We start from the raw sequence: 15890 nt of genomic DNA on the forward strand, positions 1-15890 counted from the left end.
TACATCCAGAAGAAACAAATATTTGATCCGTAGGTAAAATTATCGAAATAAAAACCAAAAAACTTTTCTGCCTGGCAATTTTAACCATAGTACTAATTAAAGAAGGTAAGTGTAGGGCTTTTTAGAACAAGTAACTAATAAATTTGCTGCATCAGACAAAGGTCCTGTTAACACAGATAAAAATGTACCCATATCAAATTTATTTATACCAAACCGTTTTATCAATGATTTCTCTCCGTTTCGTATTTAACTATGTGGTGTACATCGTCTAGCAAGCCGCATGTGTCACAGTAGGGCAGCATTCAGCTTTTTTCATTAAAAAGGCAAACTTTTTGGATGGAAAATGGCCTGAACGTAATTGATTATAATCATATATAGCCTTAGTTATATATAGATATATATATATATATAAAGTTATAAGGACAATATACGCCTAGAGCGCAAAGAAAAACCAAGCAAGTTAAGATTTGTAACAGAAAAACTCAATCAGCGTTGGACTACGCAGTCACAAGACAGTCGATCTGTAGTTTTAGTAATAAATCGCTTATAGTTAAGCATAATTATAATGCATGTTTTAAATAAAATGTTTGTGTATTTTAGAGCCCGTGAGTGATTATTTTAAATTAAAAAAAAAATTGTTTGTCAACTTTCTAGTATAAGTAAAAATCGTGTTCGACATCTGTCAATCTGGAATTGAAGAATATTCGCTTGTGGTGCCTGCGTCAGTTATAATTTGGAAGTTCAAAGTGATACTTACCTAAAGGGGCATTCATAAAATACGGGAGATATTTAAGGGGGGGGGGGGGGCGAGTCAAATCTCATCTAATCTTACGTTGCGAGGGGTGTCACCTATATATTTATACATGAACATTCACTTTGACTAATATATTACTATTCAAAATTATTTTGTAAGTTTTCTTGTTCTTTCAAATAAAAATGGTTAGGAAATGTGAATAAAAAAAAAACTAATTTTTAAACTAAATTTATTTTAAAAAATGTGTACAAACATCTTAGTAGCTTGTGTAGGCGATAATAACTCAACGCTTTATAATTCTGGTTTTCAATCATAATATGTTTTTTACCTTATTGTGCTCACTGGTTTCTATGCAGTGTTACAAATATTTCGGCTTAAAATTGATTATTATTTATAACTACCTAGTGTACAGTCTTAGAGACAGTTAAACGTTACAGCTGTTTACATACTTTACAGCAAATTCATTTAATAACATCACAATTGTCTCGCTAATATTATTTAAAACTAATGTTCGTTATAGAAAAAATAACATTAGGAGTAAATACTGTCAGTAATTCAATTAGTAGCTCTTGTCCCGTGAACTCGATCAAAAGGCGGAAAGATTTAATGATAGAACTGTAACTCAATATTAATCAGGAATGTTTAAATTTCTTATATTTAAATGGTAATCTTATAGAAACTGGATACAATTTATCGATTGGGAAATAACATGACAGGACGGAGACAGAGAAAACGCCTCAAAACGTCGCAAAATTATTTAGTGAAACTCAAAATGTTTGACCAACTCCCGTCAGTACATTATATAGATATAGCACCAAGATGCGGTTCCAGGGAGGATAGGCAATGATCGACAATAGACGAATTCATAATTTGATTTGACAAATTCATTGACGGCCCAAACATTTTTATAGGTCATTTTTCGATTATATCTGCCATTTTTAAGATAAAATTGTAATTTAACTTGTAGTTTAATTTAAAATTTTATCTAATAGACGTATCTTTAGATATAATCGGCCTCATTATCAGGATTCGAGCTCCTTTGCACAGATGGTAAAATGTAAAAACCGTTTCAACACTATTGCAAAAAAATAAGCCTTCAATGCTTTTATTAATTCAAATAAAAGACGCTCAGTATATCCATTTTTTATTGATTAAAATAAATTATCCTAAAAAAATACGCACCGGGCGACACCGGAAAGTTTCGTATACAGTGACTAAAAAGTATTCGTACATAGTCTTTTAATGATAGATTAATCTATCGAAATAAACTATTACAGATTCTTCTCATTATATTTAACTAAAAACAAAAAAAAAAAAAAAACTAATACATTACGATATTTTATTTTTCATCGTTTTAAAATATGAGAATGATTTCGAAAAGAACAAAGTATTCATATGTAACGACGACACTAATTAAAAGACGACAATTTGTTTACATCTTTAGTTCGTCCTTCAATAAAGTTATTTCATAAATATTCCTTTTTTTTATTAAAAGATTCGGTGTCCAAATACTTTTTACCCCACTGTATTTCTTGAGTCGAACTCTGATAGTCAGGCCGACGTTTTACAGATAATGACCATGGCTGGCAGCGACCTCTACGAACAGATTTAGCGACCGATGAACGTTCTTCGACGTGGCGAGACGTACGTTAGTGTCAAGGTTCTGGCAAGGGTCGTCCCATTAATCACGTGATGTTTTAATCAACTTTTTGACCCTCTAACCCCTCGTCTTTTTATGCAAAATTAAAATTTTCACATATTTAATACAGGTATAATTTGATTACGTTTTGGAAATTTAATCGTGATACAAATGTCTAGGCAGACAAGATAGCCAGGTGTTTCACATGATTAATGGACGGCCCCAAGTCTTCACCCTGGGCGCTACTGTTGCTTGCACTCGGCCGGCGTGTCGTCTTTGGTCGGCCGCTTGCCGCGCCGCTTAGGGACCGCCTCGTCTTCACTCTCTTCCGTCGAACATTCCTCGTCGTCCTCCTGATATATTTACAAACAGTGAGACATTTAGGCAACCCGCTACTATCTCTCACCTCCGCTTGTAATCTGGGCGAGATTTTGAACGAAAATAACGATTCGATTGGTACCTAGAACGTAAACTCTCCAGCCATCTTCGTCGCTCGCCATCGACACTCATGCAAGACAGATAAGGTGTAAAAATAAAACAAGTCGATAAAAAGCTTACAATTTTAATGTCATCGGTCCGACATCATGCCAAAAACATAAAAGCCATAACCATAAGTAAAAACTAGCTCGAGCTGCTATTACGTTACTCATAATGCTCATTGATACAAAAGTTACATCAATAAAAAATATACATCTATATTCTGACCTATCTATTGTTTAGTCATTAATACATCTCCGAGAGAAAGATCACAGTTTTTGTTCTAGTGATGATTAAAATGCAGTTTGGCACTAGAGAGATTCTGATAGTTGCACCGATATGAACGCTACGCATGGAATGACGACTTAAATTTCATTTAGTAGGAAACATCGAATAGCCTTAGAAGATATAATATCACATGAAATTTAAAAGTACACAAACGAATACGTACAATTCGTAAACAAAAATACACGCTATTACAACAATATTAATGTATAATAAATAAAAAACGAGAATTGTATAATTATTCTAGAAATGCAATATAGGCATTCGTAAACATGTAACCTTTATCATGCATTGCAATTAAGGCACCATTACACTTCTCGCTCCTAGACAAAATATAGCGCTCTTTGAGCTCATTTACACAAAAACTCGCGTCTAAAACATATTTATCTACTCTAAGGATAAACCATGCATAAACGTAACAAAAATGCGAGAAGTTATCTTAATAGAAGTCTAGCGCTCAAATACTAACAATTTATATATGAATATCCAAAGGACCGGGCTGCGTGTGGGAAACGACTAGAATTTAATTCACTGGACATATTGGCATGAAACATTCAAATACAAGAATCCCAGAGATTTCCTGACGCAGCCCGTGAGTGTGAACTGGTCGCCCTGCGAGTTCAATTTAGGTATTTGGTACGGTATAAGTTTATGATATGAGATAGATATGATCGCGAAGGCGAAGCCACTCGAATGTGCACATGAGTCAAAGCTCGAATAAAACCAATCAGTGACGATAGCGGTCGATTCGAGCTCTGCTTTAGGGCCGGGTATACGATCTAACAGTTTATCAAACTTAGTTCAAATTAGTTAACAAACTTAGTTTCTGTCACAAATGTTTCAAAATATGCGGCTAAGTTTGGTGCGTTTGCCAGATTATCTTGATGTATTTGAGCGTGAATACATTTGAGAAGACAAACAAAATTTATTATACGACGGTTGGCACGCGAGAAAAGATCAAATTTATTAGTTCGTTTTCTACGAAACCGTAATGTTTGACAAACGAGTTGGATTGTTTACAGGCGGACCCCCTTAGTGGCTACAAGTGACGCTAAATAAATGCTAAGGGCTGGTGTCGCATCAATCTTCTGCGTCAGAAATCTCCTCAGTACCAGAGTCTTCCTCAGAGTACGAATCCTCCTGAAAACAAATATACCGCTTTTGGTCGAGCCGACAATCCAACCAGACGGGAGATATAGTATTTCGTGTGTACAATTACATAAATAAAACTGTATGTTTAAATGTAGCTCAACCAAGTTCAATTATTATGTACATTTCATTATCATAATTCGAAACAAATTTAATAACTATATTACCATTTGTAACATGAAGCTACTCAGATGAGTGTTACTGACATCTTTAAAAGTAAAAGTTACAGACTACGCATTTTATCTAAATTTATTGTTTTTAGTGTCCAAGGTTGTGCCACTTTATAGATTTAGAAGGAAAATGACTATACTCTACCTTCGTCTGATTGTTGTGAAGTGTGGTCTAGTTAAGGCACTACTAAGTCTACCATGCGCAAAATAAAGCTTGTGGCTATCAGATGGCTGTAGAATTTACATATTTCGGTGCATGCATAAGAGGCCAGTTGTGTAAAAATAATTTAAAACTAATTTTATCGTAAAGCAAGTTTATTTTATAAATGTAATCAGATACAGTTTTTTAGATAACAAACTTGCTGTACACTACACACGTCTTGAGTATAATACACAGGATAAAAAACGTTTAATATAAAAATAGAACTTACAAAACGACTGCTACAGAAACCCAAAATTCGGTTTCAGCACAAATTTAACAATATAATACAATAAAAAATTAGCGACTAATTTGATATTAAAAACATCTTTAAGCTAGGCTGAGATGCAGAGTATTTTCTTTAATAAAAAGTATAAATTATTTTATTATGAGATCTCTACTCCAATTTTATAAATAAGACTTAAGATGCACACAAAAATTTTGTAAAAATGTCAACCGTGTGACGCTCTGGCACACAAAATTACAGTATCATAAATTTTATATAGTACAAAATTTTGACATCACTAAATGTACATTCCAAGTAACCTGACCAAAGCATACTCGGTATGAAAAATTCTGAGATCTAACCACTGAACACACGTTCCAAGTAAACGGAGTATACACGGCATGAGATTCATAATCTGACCATTGAACATATGTAACAAGTTACCGAACTATACTCGTCACGTGACACTTAATTTACATTGGACATTAGTTGATAGAGTAACCATGTAGTTTTCACGAGGGACGTAGTACATTTGTTACCCTGTGCTCATAAGACAGTGCGACCCACCTCCTCCTCGTAGTCGTCGTCGTCGTCCTCGTCCAGCCCCTCGCCCGTGTACAGCAGCACGGCGCGCGACACCACGCGCTCGCGGATGTAGTGGCCCACCTCGAAGTCCGCCGTTAGGAGCGCCTGGAACACCAACATTATTGCTACTTTTACAATAATAATAATTATAATAAACCCGACTCAGCTTAATTTACAATAATCCGTAATACAGATAGCTCAGCTACCTAGCTAGGAGAATGAGAGATCATATATAAATATAAATTTCATATTACACCTGGAAACTGATTATTGCTTTTTTTGTTATTTGGAACTTAAAGTTAATATATTGTAGCGAAAATACTTATGATTGTGATGGTACCATAGTATAATTTGTTTAGGATTATTTTTTTTTGTATTTTATATTTATTTGTATTTCTTATATTATATTAAACATTATTATTATTTTTAGTTTAGTCTGCCGATTTCTCAGTCTACAGCCCAAACCCCAACCGCTTAATCTCTGATGGTCTCGAGGTGTAATCCTCCATTCGTTTATTTTTATGTGTAAATTTAATATATATTAAATAGTCGAAGGTAGGATCGACAAAGCGCTTACGACGCTTCTGGTGTGGCACGCGTGTATAAGCTACGGAAATCGCTTACTGTCAGGTGTGCCGTAAACTTGTTTGCTGACCTAGTCATATAAAAAAAAAATTGTACATTAATAAACATACCTGTGTGTCTGCAGCTAAGGTCGAGTTGGGGTCATCGGGCATCAATGGTGGTGAGAAAAAGTTGAAGAAAGAGTCAGCTTGCACCGACTTAGTGACAGTACGGACCGAGCCTCGGGACTTGTGCTTCTGTTTCTTCTTTATTGTCTTCACTGTTACATTCTTGCCTTTCTTCCAGTTAATTTCACAACCCTAAACAAAAAAAAAATGGCTTTTTTTATTTCATAGAAAGGGAACAGTAGTGTACAGTTACAATTTATTAAATAAAAATTAACATTACAGTAAATTTTCATAATACATTGCAACTATAGGCTTAACTCAACACAATAATTTATGGAAATATGTATTAAAAAGAATAATAAACACTGTGCTGACAAGTAAATTCTATTTGTATAAACTTGTAAATTCTATTTTTATAAACTTTTTATGGATGCATTATGCTTGGATGTTATGCTTTGTTTAAAATTCTAATTATCTTTGCACTGTAAAAGCAATAATTTCTTCTGATACTTTCGAAGTTTTTATTTAAGACTAGCTGACCCCGCAAACGTTGTTTTAACTTAGGGGTATGAAAAATTATATATATATAGGCAGACCTACCCGATATGCACACAAATTTCATAAAAATCGGTCCAGCCGTTTCAGAGGAGCATGGTAACTAACATTGTGACACGAGAATTTTATATTTAAGATATAATTATAAAAAAAAAAGAAATCACAACTAAAGACTACTGATAATAAAAATTCCCTTCTAAGACATACTCATTCAAACATAAAATTTACAAGATTAAATGGTATCAAGTAATACATAAATTGGTCTAATGGTAAAGTAAGTAAAATTTAAAGACAGAAATGTTAGTTTTTTCTACACCATTTAGAAATTAAAATTGAAATCACAGGCATGCTTGTGTACACTTATTTTATTATACTCAAGAATCAATAACTTGGTACAATGTCAATTTATATCTTTTATTTACCTTGCATGAATATATTTCAGGTCCTTCAAATTCCAAGGGACTTTCTTCATCAGGTTTACACTTCATAGAGTATTCCTTGGTGAGAATGGTGTCCGTGAAGTAATCATTGGGTGCAAAGTGGAACTCGAGTGTAAAGCCAATAGGATCTTCATGCATTTGCACTGTGAAAAATATTTTATTAAAAAAAAATCTATATTCTTATTTAAAAAATTGTCTATATTATTATTTTAAGCATATTTTATTCAATAATCTTAATTTTTATCGTAATACTATTAAAATTCATAGTAGTAAGAAAAACATTCATCATCATTATCATTTCAGCCTATTGCAGTCCACAGGTGGACATAGGCCTCCACAAGTTCGCGCCAGAAATGGCGTGAACTCATGTGTGTTGCCCATAGTCACAACACTTGGCAGGCGGGTTGGTGACTGAAGAGCTTGCTTTGTCGCACCGAAGACGCTACTGCCCGTCTTCGGCCTGTGCATTTCTAAGCAAGCAGTTGGATTGCTACGCCTTATCGATCGGCTTTATAAGTACTAAGGTGGTAGTGGAACTGTGTTACCCCTTTTGTCGCCTCTCACGACACTCACGACACTCACGGGAAGAGATACAGGGTATGCAACAAAAACACTAAGATGACATTATTTTGATTGCTACAATCAACTCCAAATAATGAAATCAAAGGAATGCATAAAATAATATCGAGTTTAACTCAAAATCTCAAAACAATTATAATATCAAAAATCTATCTGTACAACCTAAACAATGAATGAAATACACTATATGTTACTAAATATATTGTTAATGTTAAAAAAAATTTAAATGTTTTGTTTGGAACAAATAACATAGTACAGATATGTATTTGTATGTTAATGACTACCGTTAGTTATAAAAATAAAATGAAAATTAAAGAATTAATATGTAAACATACCTTTAATATCCTGAAGGCATTTGATAATAGGTTCATCGTGTTCTTGCATCATTTCACAAAGCATGGAGACATTTTTGAATATGGTATACCAGAAGTCTGGGATACCCTTTACATTTGGATCCATGGGTGGTCTGGAAATAATAAACTACTTAAAACTTGTCCACACAAGTAAATAACTTTCTTAAATAAGACAATAAAGCCTCAGTTGGTGATGCATGTTGAGAAATCACTCATGATTTTTTCAGAAAGTGGTGTAATGTGTCATCATATTAAATTATTTGCTTTATTGCAAATTCCATCAATGTCATTCCCCCTGTCATGAGCACTTTCATTCACTTCTATCAAACCTCAATATCTCATTTGTCACTTCTTGCTTACCCAATTTTATACCATTCACATATCTTTTTACACACTATAGGCATTAATAAATATTATAAATATTTTTAAAGTCAAATACTAACTCAGCTGGTTTGTTTTCTTCTTTTTTCTCGTCACTATCGGCGATGGCAGTGTTCTGAACACTACGGGCTAATTCCTCCTCTTCATTTTCATCACGCCAAGGGTTTAGACACTCATTGTCTGTTGGCTCGTATGCACCATTTACAATTTGAGCCCGCTGAAAATTATTACTTATTAGACTGCAATACTCATCACTAGAAGTATAAACTAAACAACTTAATATGTATTGTGTAAAATACAGTTGAAACAATTATTAAAATTTTTGTCATTGTTCCATGTGATATATATTTATAACAAAATGAGTAGTCACAATGTAGTTCGTAGCGTAGTACTACTTCACTCCTTGCATAGTTAAATTCTTGACTTGAAAGCTTATTGGTTTTAGAATAGACTAAAAAAGACATCTATTTAAAAGTATGTACTAAAACTATTTTTATTATTAAGTAGAAAATATACCTTCTCGAACAGCGGCTTGTACAGTTTCTCGTACTTGCACTCAAGGGCGTGGACTTCAGAGTAGAATTTCGCCTCAATATCTACAAATTCTTTTTGCAGAGATCTTAAAGCGCGAATCCGCCGACGAACGTTTGGGGGTAAAGATGCCATCGCTTCGGCGTGTATGCGGTTGCTAATAGCTGCTAACATCTCATTTCTGGTGAGCCCACTATTGGACAAATTAAATTTAATTAGCTATTATGTTGTACATTTAGAAAGAGTGCAAAATATATGCTATCTAGCTGTTCCACACAGTTTCGACCGCGTTAATTCGAAGAAAAAACTTACTAAAATATTTAATAGCCTAATAGCCTACCTTGGTATATGAACCATCCAATATAATAATTTTTCCAATTCGCGCATTAAAATAAACAAACTTGCATCTTTATAATATTAGTACAGATTTAATGTAGCTAGAGTTTGAACACGTTTTTGGATATCTACAAGTCCGATTTAAAAAAAAATTGTTAATGTATTTAAAAAATTACGTTTAAGTTTAAATTACAATGACCCGAATAAAGATATATAAATAATTAAATAACACAAAGACTTCTTAAATGCTATATAAATGTCTGGTGAAATCTATAAAAATGAAATAGTAGCGTAAATTAAGCTAGTTAATACACAGTTTAATTTATTGCATGTTCCAGTTTCGTAACGGGAGGTAATTACGCAATTATAGGTAGTATTTTCGTCGTATCATTACATTTTACAATGATGTTCTGAGACAACACAACTGCAAAAACATGCGAACCGGTTTTTTAATGGTTCTAGATTTTTAGGAATATTTTTTTTTTTTTTTTTTGGTAAAGCAAGACCATATTTGTTTTAATTAATAAAAAATAAAATATTTATAGTTTCTCATCTTTTACATTGTGATGCGTTTTATGCTCCGATTGTTTCTTATCTCCGAGCAGCGTAAGTTTTATCGACTTTTATTATATTCGCCGTTACGACTCAAAGATTGCAGTTTACAGCAATTTTATAAAAAAAGTCCCTAGTAGTTTTATCACAACATTGTTAAAAATTTTGTTCTGATAAATCTTGCGCTGTTATTGTATTTGGTAGCAACATTTTTGTTTTAATTACATTAAATACGACTAATAAAATTAAGCAATCTTCAATACAATATTCGATATCGTTTCACATTTAGGGATCGCACCTGGCGATGTTCCGTCCGCTTGCCATCTGTTCCCTTTGTACCTTGAACTTTGCTTTTTTTCAGTTATTCTGATTTACTGAGATACATACGAACTGCAAATTTATATGAACACTAGTTGTGCCCGCGACTTCGTTCGCGCGGTATTTAACAAAGAAGTTTTTGTTCAATTCGCAGTTATAAAATAAATAAATTTCTAAAATAAGAGTAGCCGAAGTAACTAACTACATCAGTTATCTGCTAGTAAAAAAAAGCGGTTATTTTAATATTACAAACAGACTAGACTTTTATTTTGTGTCCATTTCAAATAATGTTTTCATTTTTCATAAATATTACCTTACAATATGTAGATATTTTTTAAATTTTAGTTATTTAAATTCTGAACTATCATTTATTTCGAATGACATGATTTGGACATTTTTCAAAATGATTTCTTTTCGAACTATCTACGTACTTAAATCTTAGACGTAGAATTAAATTAATCGTAAATTTAGGGGTATTCTTAGCGTTATAGAGTAAGACTGTCAGGTATATAGGAATATAGCAACTAAAGTATATAACTGACAGATAATAAGCTGTTCTAGAAAATTTAGGACTCAATATCTTCGTGGTAGTAAATGCACTTCAAACGAATATCAAGGCATTCGGATACGTGCGAGCTGTTGCCTACCAAGTAGAGCATTAAATGACTCATTGGTTCAATGACCCGTAATCTCAGTCGATCATTACTTTTTACACCCAATTCAGGCGTCGAGACGTTTTTATACCTTGTAGTGTTCATTTTAAAATTATAATCATACATTCGAAAAGGTTAAGTACTATTTCTTCATAGTACTTCATCGATTACCTATATTTATTGATTGATTTTAAAAATTTAGTCATGCCAAGTAATTATTTCCGTATTTTTTTTAAATGATAAATGAGTAGTTTTTTGTCATCAATTTTATCTTGAAATAAAAACTTTTTAGACAAAATCACGTGTTCCATAAAATACAATTTAAAAGAAAAGGTTTAGTCATTCCTAGTGGTTTGAGCAGGTTTATTTTAAACTATAAAATGTTTTTTTTTAGCCAATGAATATTTTAACTACTCATATTTTTGTTAACAATGTGTTCTAATTATATTTAATTTTTAATAGTAAATTGATAATTATTTATTTTTATTTAAGGACTTATAAAAAGGAGTAATAAATTTTTTATTTCGGAATTATAAAAAAAAAACAAAGAAAAAAAAATATACTGAAAATATCCTCTATTCTTAACGTTTTTGGTTACGTGTGTTATGCACAAAAATAAAAAATTATACAATGTTATGAAAACGTAGTTATATATCAACGATAACTAGGTTTAATTAACCCTCGTGGTCCTTACACGGGAACACAATTTCATAGACCAAGAATGAATCACCATGATTCACAATCGCAACTTCATGAGAATCCATCCTCATTTATTTATGGTAAAATTTTCTACTCTTAATAAATTATCAAACGAACACTTTTTCAATCGAAGAAACTTAAAAAATTAAGAAAACAGATTGATTTAAGGTAGAATTATTAGGGGAAAGCCATCTTGGGCTTTATTTTACTACAGTTGATGAATCAAGGTGTATATTAATTCTCAAAATTTGTTAGTCGTTAGCAATTTGTACACAAAACACGTGTTAACCATCTTTCACTGATTCCATGTGTATAAAATCTATTTTTAAGCCAGTTGATTAGATTGGTTGATCATGCCCATACCTTTTCAGTAAGTGTGCTGCTAATTCACCGCCGGCAATTTCCTCCTCTTCTCCAGACTCAAGCTCGGAAGTCGCATCACCAGCACGTTCAACGGAACCCATAATTATATCTAAAAAAATTCAATTCACTTAATTGATGTCTTCGCGCCACGTTGTCCATCAGCTAACACGATAATACGATATAATTTAATAGTTAAGATATTAAATAGGTTATTTAAAATATATTATAGATAGAAAATATTACAAATATATCATACTTCAAGATTTTTTTATAAAACATAATGCGCAGTTCTTCCCTTTTCTGTCGGTTGCCGACCACATGGTCGCCTAGACGTTACATGTATATATCCATAGCTGACGCTTGAAATTTTATACATTATGTATCTACTAGTACTAAATGTTGATATTAATATGCAACTATAGGCACAAACACTTAAATAAAGAAAAATCTGTAAAATAACGACTTACCTTCCAGCCGACAAACTTAGGAGAAAAGAAAGATGGCGGTTTGTGATTCAGTCAGGAATGATGAGCGATCGGCGAATGATAGTGATGAACGGTATCGTTGTATGGCATTACTATAGTTACGTTTCCGGAAGTTAAATTGCTAGTTTAAAAAAAGGTTTTATTAACGTGAAAATGTTTTTGTAGCATTATATTCTTTAATTTATCTTTTCGAACATTTAAAATTGTATTACATATGACGTGAAATAACTATATAATAAGCTGTTTTTAAAATATCATATAATTTATATTTTTTAATCAATTACACGTCACATTTGAGCACACAAAATGTTAAAAAGTTACCTCGAACACGGCACAAGTACTTTGCCACATTATCAAAACCATCCTAAAGCTTTTTGTTTTTGTACTTAATATTAAATTCTACTTTTCAAAATGGAAAAAAATAGGACACGATAGATAATTTTAACTGTTTTACTCATGACTATCGTACGTTTGCTTACACAAATATATACTTAAATTTATACATAATCTATATGTGTGTATATAGGTATGTATGTATGCATGTATGTATGTATGTATGTATGTATGTATGTATGTATGTATGTAATATATTATGTACGTATACTATTAGTATATGCATGATTATTTGTTAATTCATCTTGTAATATATTATCCCTTCTTTAACTACTTCATTCTTACACGAATAGTCTCATTTCTAATCCTATCTTTGAGAGAAACCCCAAGCATAGCCCGTTCCATTGCACGTTGAGCGACTTTAAGCTTGTAGACCAGTCCCTTCGTCAGTGTCCACATCTCGGCTCCGTATGTTAACATAGGCAGGACGCATTGCTCAAAGACTTTGTCTTCAAGCATTGCGGAATCTTCGAAGTGAAGACTCGACGAAACCTGCGAAACGCCGAAATTCAGAAATTTCTAAAACAAAACTAAAATTTACATGCATATATCGTCACACTGCATTCATCATCACTTTAGAAAATCATCGTCAGCGAGAAGATTGACATGCCCATTAAAGGCATAAAAGCGAGTTAGACCTGTTTTGTATGTTTTGGAGGCAAGCTAAAACGATGCATTGCATACTATGTACAATGTTTGAATATGCAACCATATAATTATGGTTCCATCAAAAAAACTCATAGATACATATGAAACCATGTATGGTCTCAATTTCTTTTTCAGTTTCAGTAAGTGATATATAAATTCTCGTTTCTTTATTTTTTTTTATCCTTCACTAAAAGCCTACAAAAGAGAGGAGACAGAATACTCCCCTTCGAGGGGACTACTCCACAAGTTTAAAGTCACTCAACCTGCAGTGTAGCTCAAATAGGATCAGAACTAAAACTATCCACGACCGCGAGAGAACGAAAGTAACCGACTAGCTCACAGAATTAGCTAGTTGAAGTGGCAGTGGGCTGGTCACCTGTGTCACAGGACCGATGGCCGCTGGAGCAGACGTGTTCTGGAGTGCAGACCACATTTTGGCAAACGCAATGTGGGACTCCCTCCAGCCCGCTGGACCGGCGAACTACGTAAAATTACTGGTGATAGCTGGATGAGGATTGCAGAAAACCGGAATCTTTGGCGCGAGCTTGGGGAGGCCTATGTCCAGCAGTGGACTGCGATAGGCTGAAGTGTAGTGTGTAAGTATAAAAGTCCACAAAACTATCAAATATTTTTATTTTTATTAATTCATAAATCATGCAGTTAAAGAGTTGAGGCACCTTAAGGCACTATATAGAGTGATTCAGAAAAATGAAGGTAACAATAATTTATAAAATTATAAAAAAACTATAATAAGGTCAATTTATATCAACATTAATATTTTATATTATAAATAATTAATAAGTTATTTTAAATAGTAGTAATGCTTAAGGAAAATCGTTATGTGAATAGTCTATTTTAAAGATTTTGGTATATAAATTATTTTTGAGCTCTGTGGTTTCATTTACACGAATGTCAGTCCTCAATTTTTATCTGTCAAAAGAATTAATAATAATAATAATAATAAATACTCTTTATTGTACACTACAAAGAAATGTTACAAAAAGGGATACATACGAATTAATTATTTCATTATTAAAAGCGCGGGAACTTACAAGTGAAAGTCGGTCTTTTTTTTTTCAAAAATATTTTATTAATTTTATTAATTATTCATTGGAGTTTTTATAAATAAATACTTATAAATTAATCAAGACATGGGGAGAAGTAAGATAAGGAAAAAAAAGGAGGAAGGTAACGCTGAGGACGACTCGTTGAGCTCCGACTCCGAGTCCATAAAATCTGTTGAGCCAACAGACGCCGAAAGGTATGCCCCGTTTCGGGTAGCCGATTACGTGCGGCACTATCCTGAGAACGGGGGTAGTTTTGACTATATTGTATTCCTGGAGAGTACAGAGGCTGACAAGCCAATCGGAACAAGACATGATGACACTCACTAATAGCATAAAAAAATATAATAAAGGCGTGAAACAACTAAAACGCATTCATAAAACTGAAGTTGGAGTTATCTTTGATAGACCTGCTTTTGCTAACGCGGTCTTAGGCAACAAAAATATCTTGATGGGTACAAACTCAAAGCTTCCCTTCCGGCTGCCGCTACAGAGGTCACTGGAGTAATTTCTCATGTGCCTATAGCATTATCCAATAAAGAAATATATTCAGCTCTAACTAGCACGAAAAATATTATATCTATTCGAAGATTTATGCGATGTGTAAGAGAAAATGGAGAAATAAAATTATAATCCACACAAAAACAATTTCTATAACCTTTTCCTGTCCCAATCTACCAGAGAGTGTGGACCTCAACAGCTGGCGGTTCGAAGTACGGCAGTACATCCTGCTGGTAAAGCAGTGTCTAAAGTGTTTAAGGTATGGTCATATTGCAAAATTCTGTAAAAATTCACAAAGATGCAGCATTTATTTATTTATTTATTGATCCACCAACATTTGTTTACATCAATACATACAAAAACAAAAATACATAATATACATAACTTAATCTAGATGAAACAAACACTTACAGGCAGATACATCATGCTTAATAGAAATAAAACTTCTAAGCGCGAGTCAAAGTAAAAACTAAATAAAAAAAATAAAAAAACAAAAAAGAAAGAAGTATAAACACATTTTTAAGATGATTGGAGTTCGGTATTTAACAGCGATCATTTGTGACGAAGGTCACAATTTTAAAGATTGTCAGACTCCTTATACTGCAGCCAGTTGCTGTCACTGCTCTGGCAATCACATTGTCATATCTCCTGCATGCCCTGTTAAAAAAGAAAAAAATCCAGCTTAATAGAGATAAATTTCTGAAAAAAAGCTCTGTTGACGGAAAGGTCACTAATAAATAATTTGTACTTTATGGATACTTTAAATATTGTGCAATTGAATGCTCAGAGTATTCTACACAATCAACATATTTTTAATTATTTCCTTTTGGACAAAAATATTCACATTGCGTTTATTTGTGAGA

The 15890-nt window shown here is 32.9% G+C and overlaps 1 protein-coding gene across 2 annotated transcripts; it reads right to left on the reverse strand.

The window, feature by feature from the left end:
* Window positions 1–966: 966 nt before the first annotated feature.
* Window positions 967–12506, reverse strand: LOC123662624 (nucleosome assembly protein 1-like 1). Of its 2 annotated transcripts, none has more exons than XM_045597439.1 (9): window positions 12404–12506; window positions 11937–12045; window positions 9001–9208; window positions 8547–8701; window positions 8086–8216; window positions 7154–7314; window positions 6180–6368; window positions 5467–5589; window positions 967–2746 (listed from the first exon to the last, which is right to left on the reverse strand). In XM_045597439.1, the coding sequence occupies exons 2-9, from the start codon at window positions 12035–12037 to the stop codon at window positions 2636–2638; spliced, it is 1179 nt and encodes a 392-aa protein (XP_045453395.1). In that variant the 5' UTR covers window positions 12038–12045; window positions 12404–12506; the 3' UTR covers window positions 967–2635. The 2 variants fall into 2 exon arrangements, with proteins under 2 accessions (XP_045453395.1, XP_045453396.1); XM_045597440.1 differs by lacking the exon at window positions 967–2746 and adding an exon at window positions 2940–4295.
* Window positions 12507–15890: the final 3384 nt, after the last annotated feature.

Source organism: Melitaea cinxia, chromosome 19 (genome assembly GCF_905220565.1).
Source record: "Melitaea cinxia chromosome 19, ilMelCinx1.1, whole genome shotgun sequence".
Lineage (NCBI taxonomy): Eukaryota > Metazoa > Arthropoda > Insecta > Lepidoptera > Nymphalidae > Melitaea > Melitaea cinxia.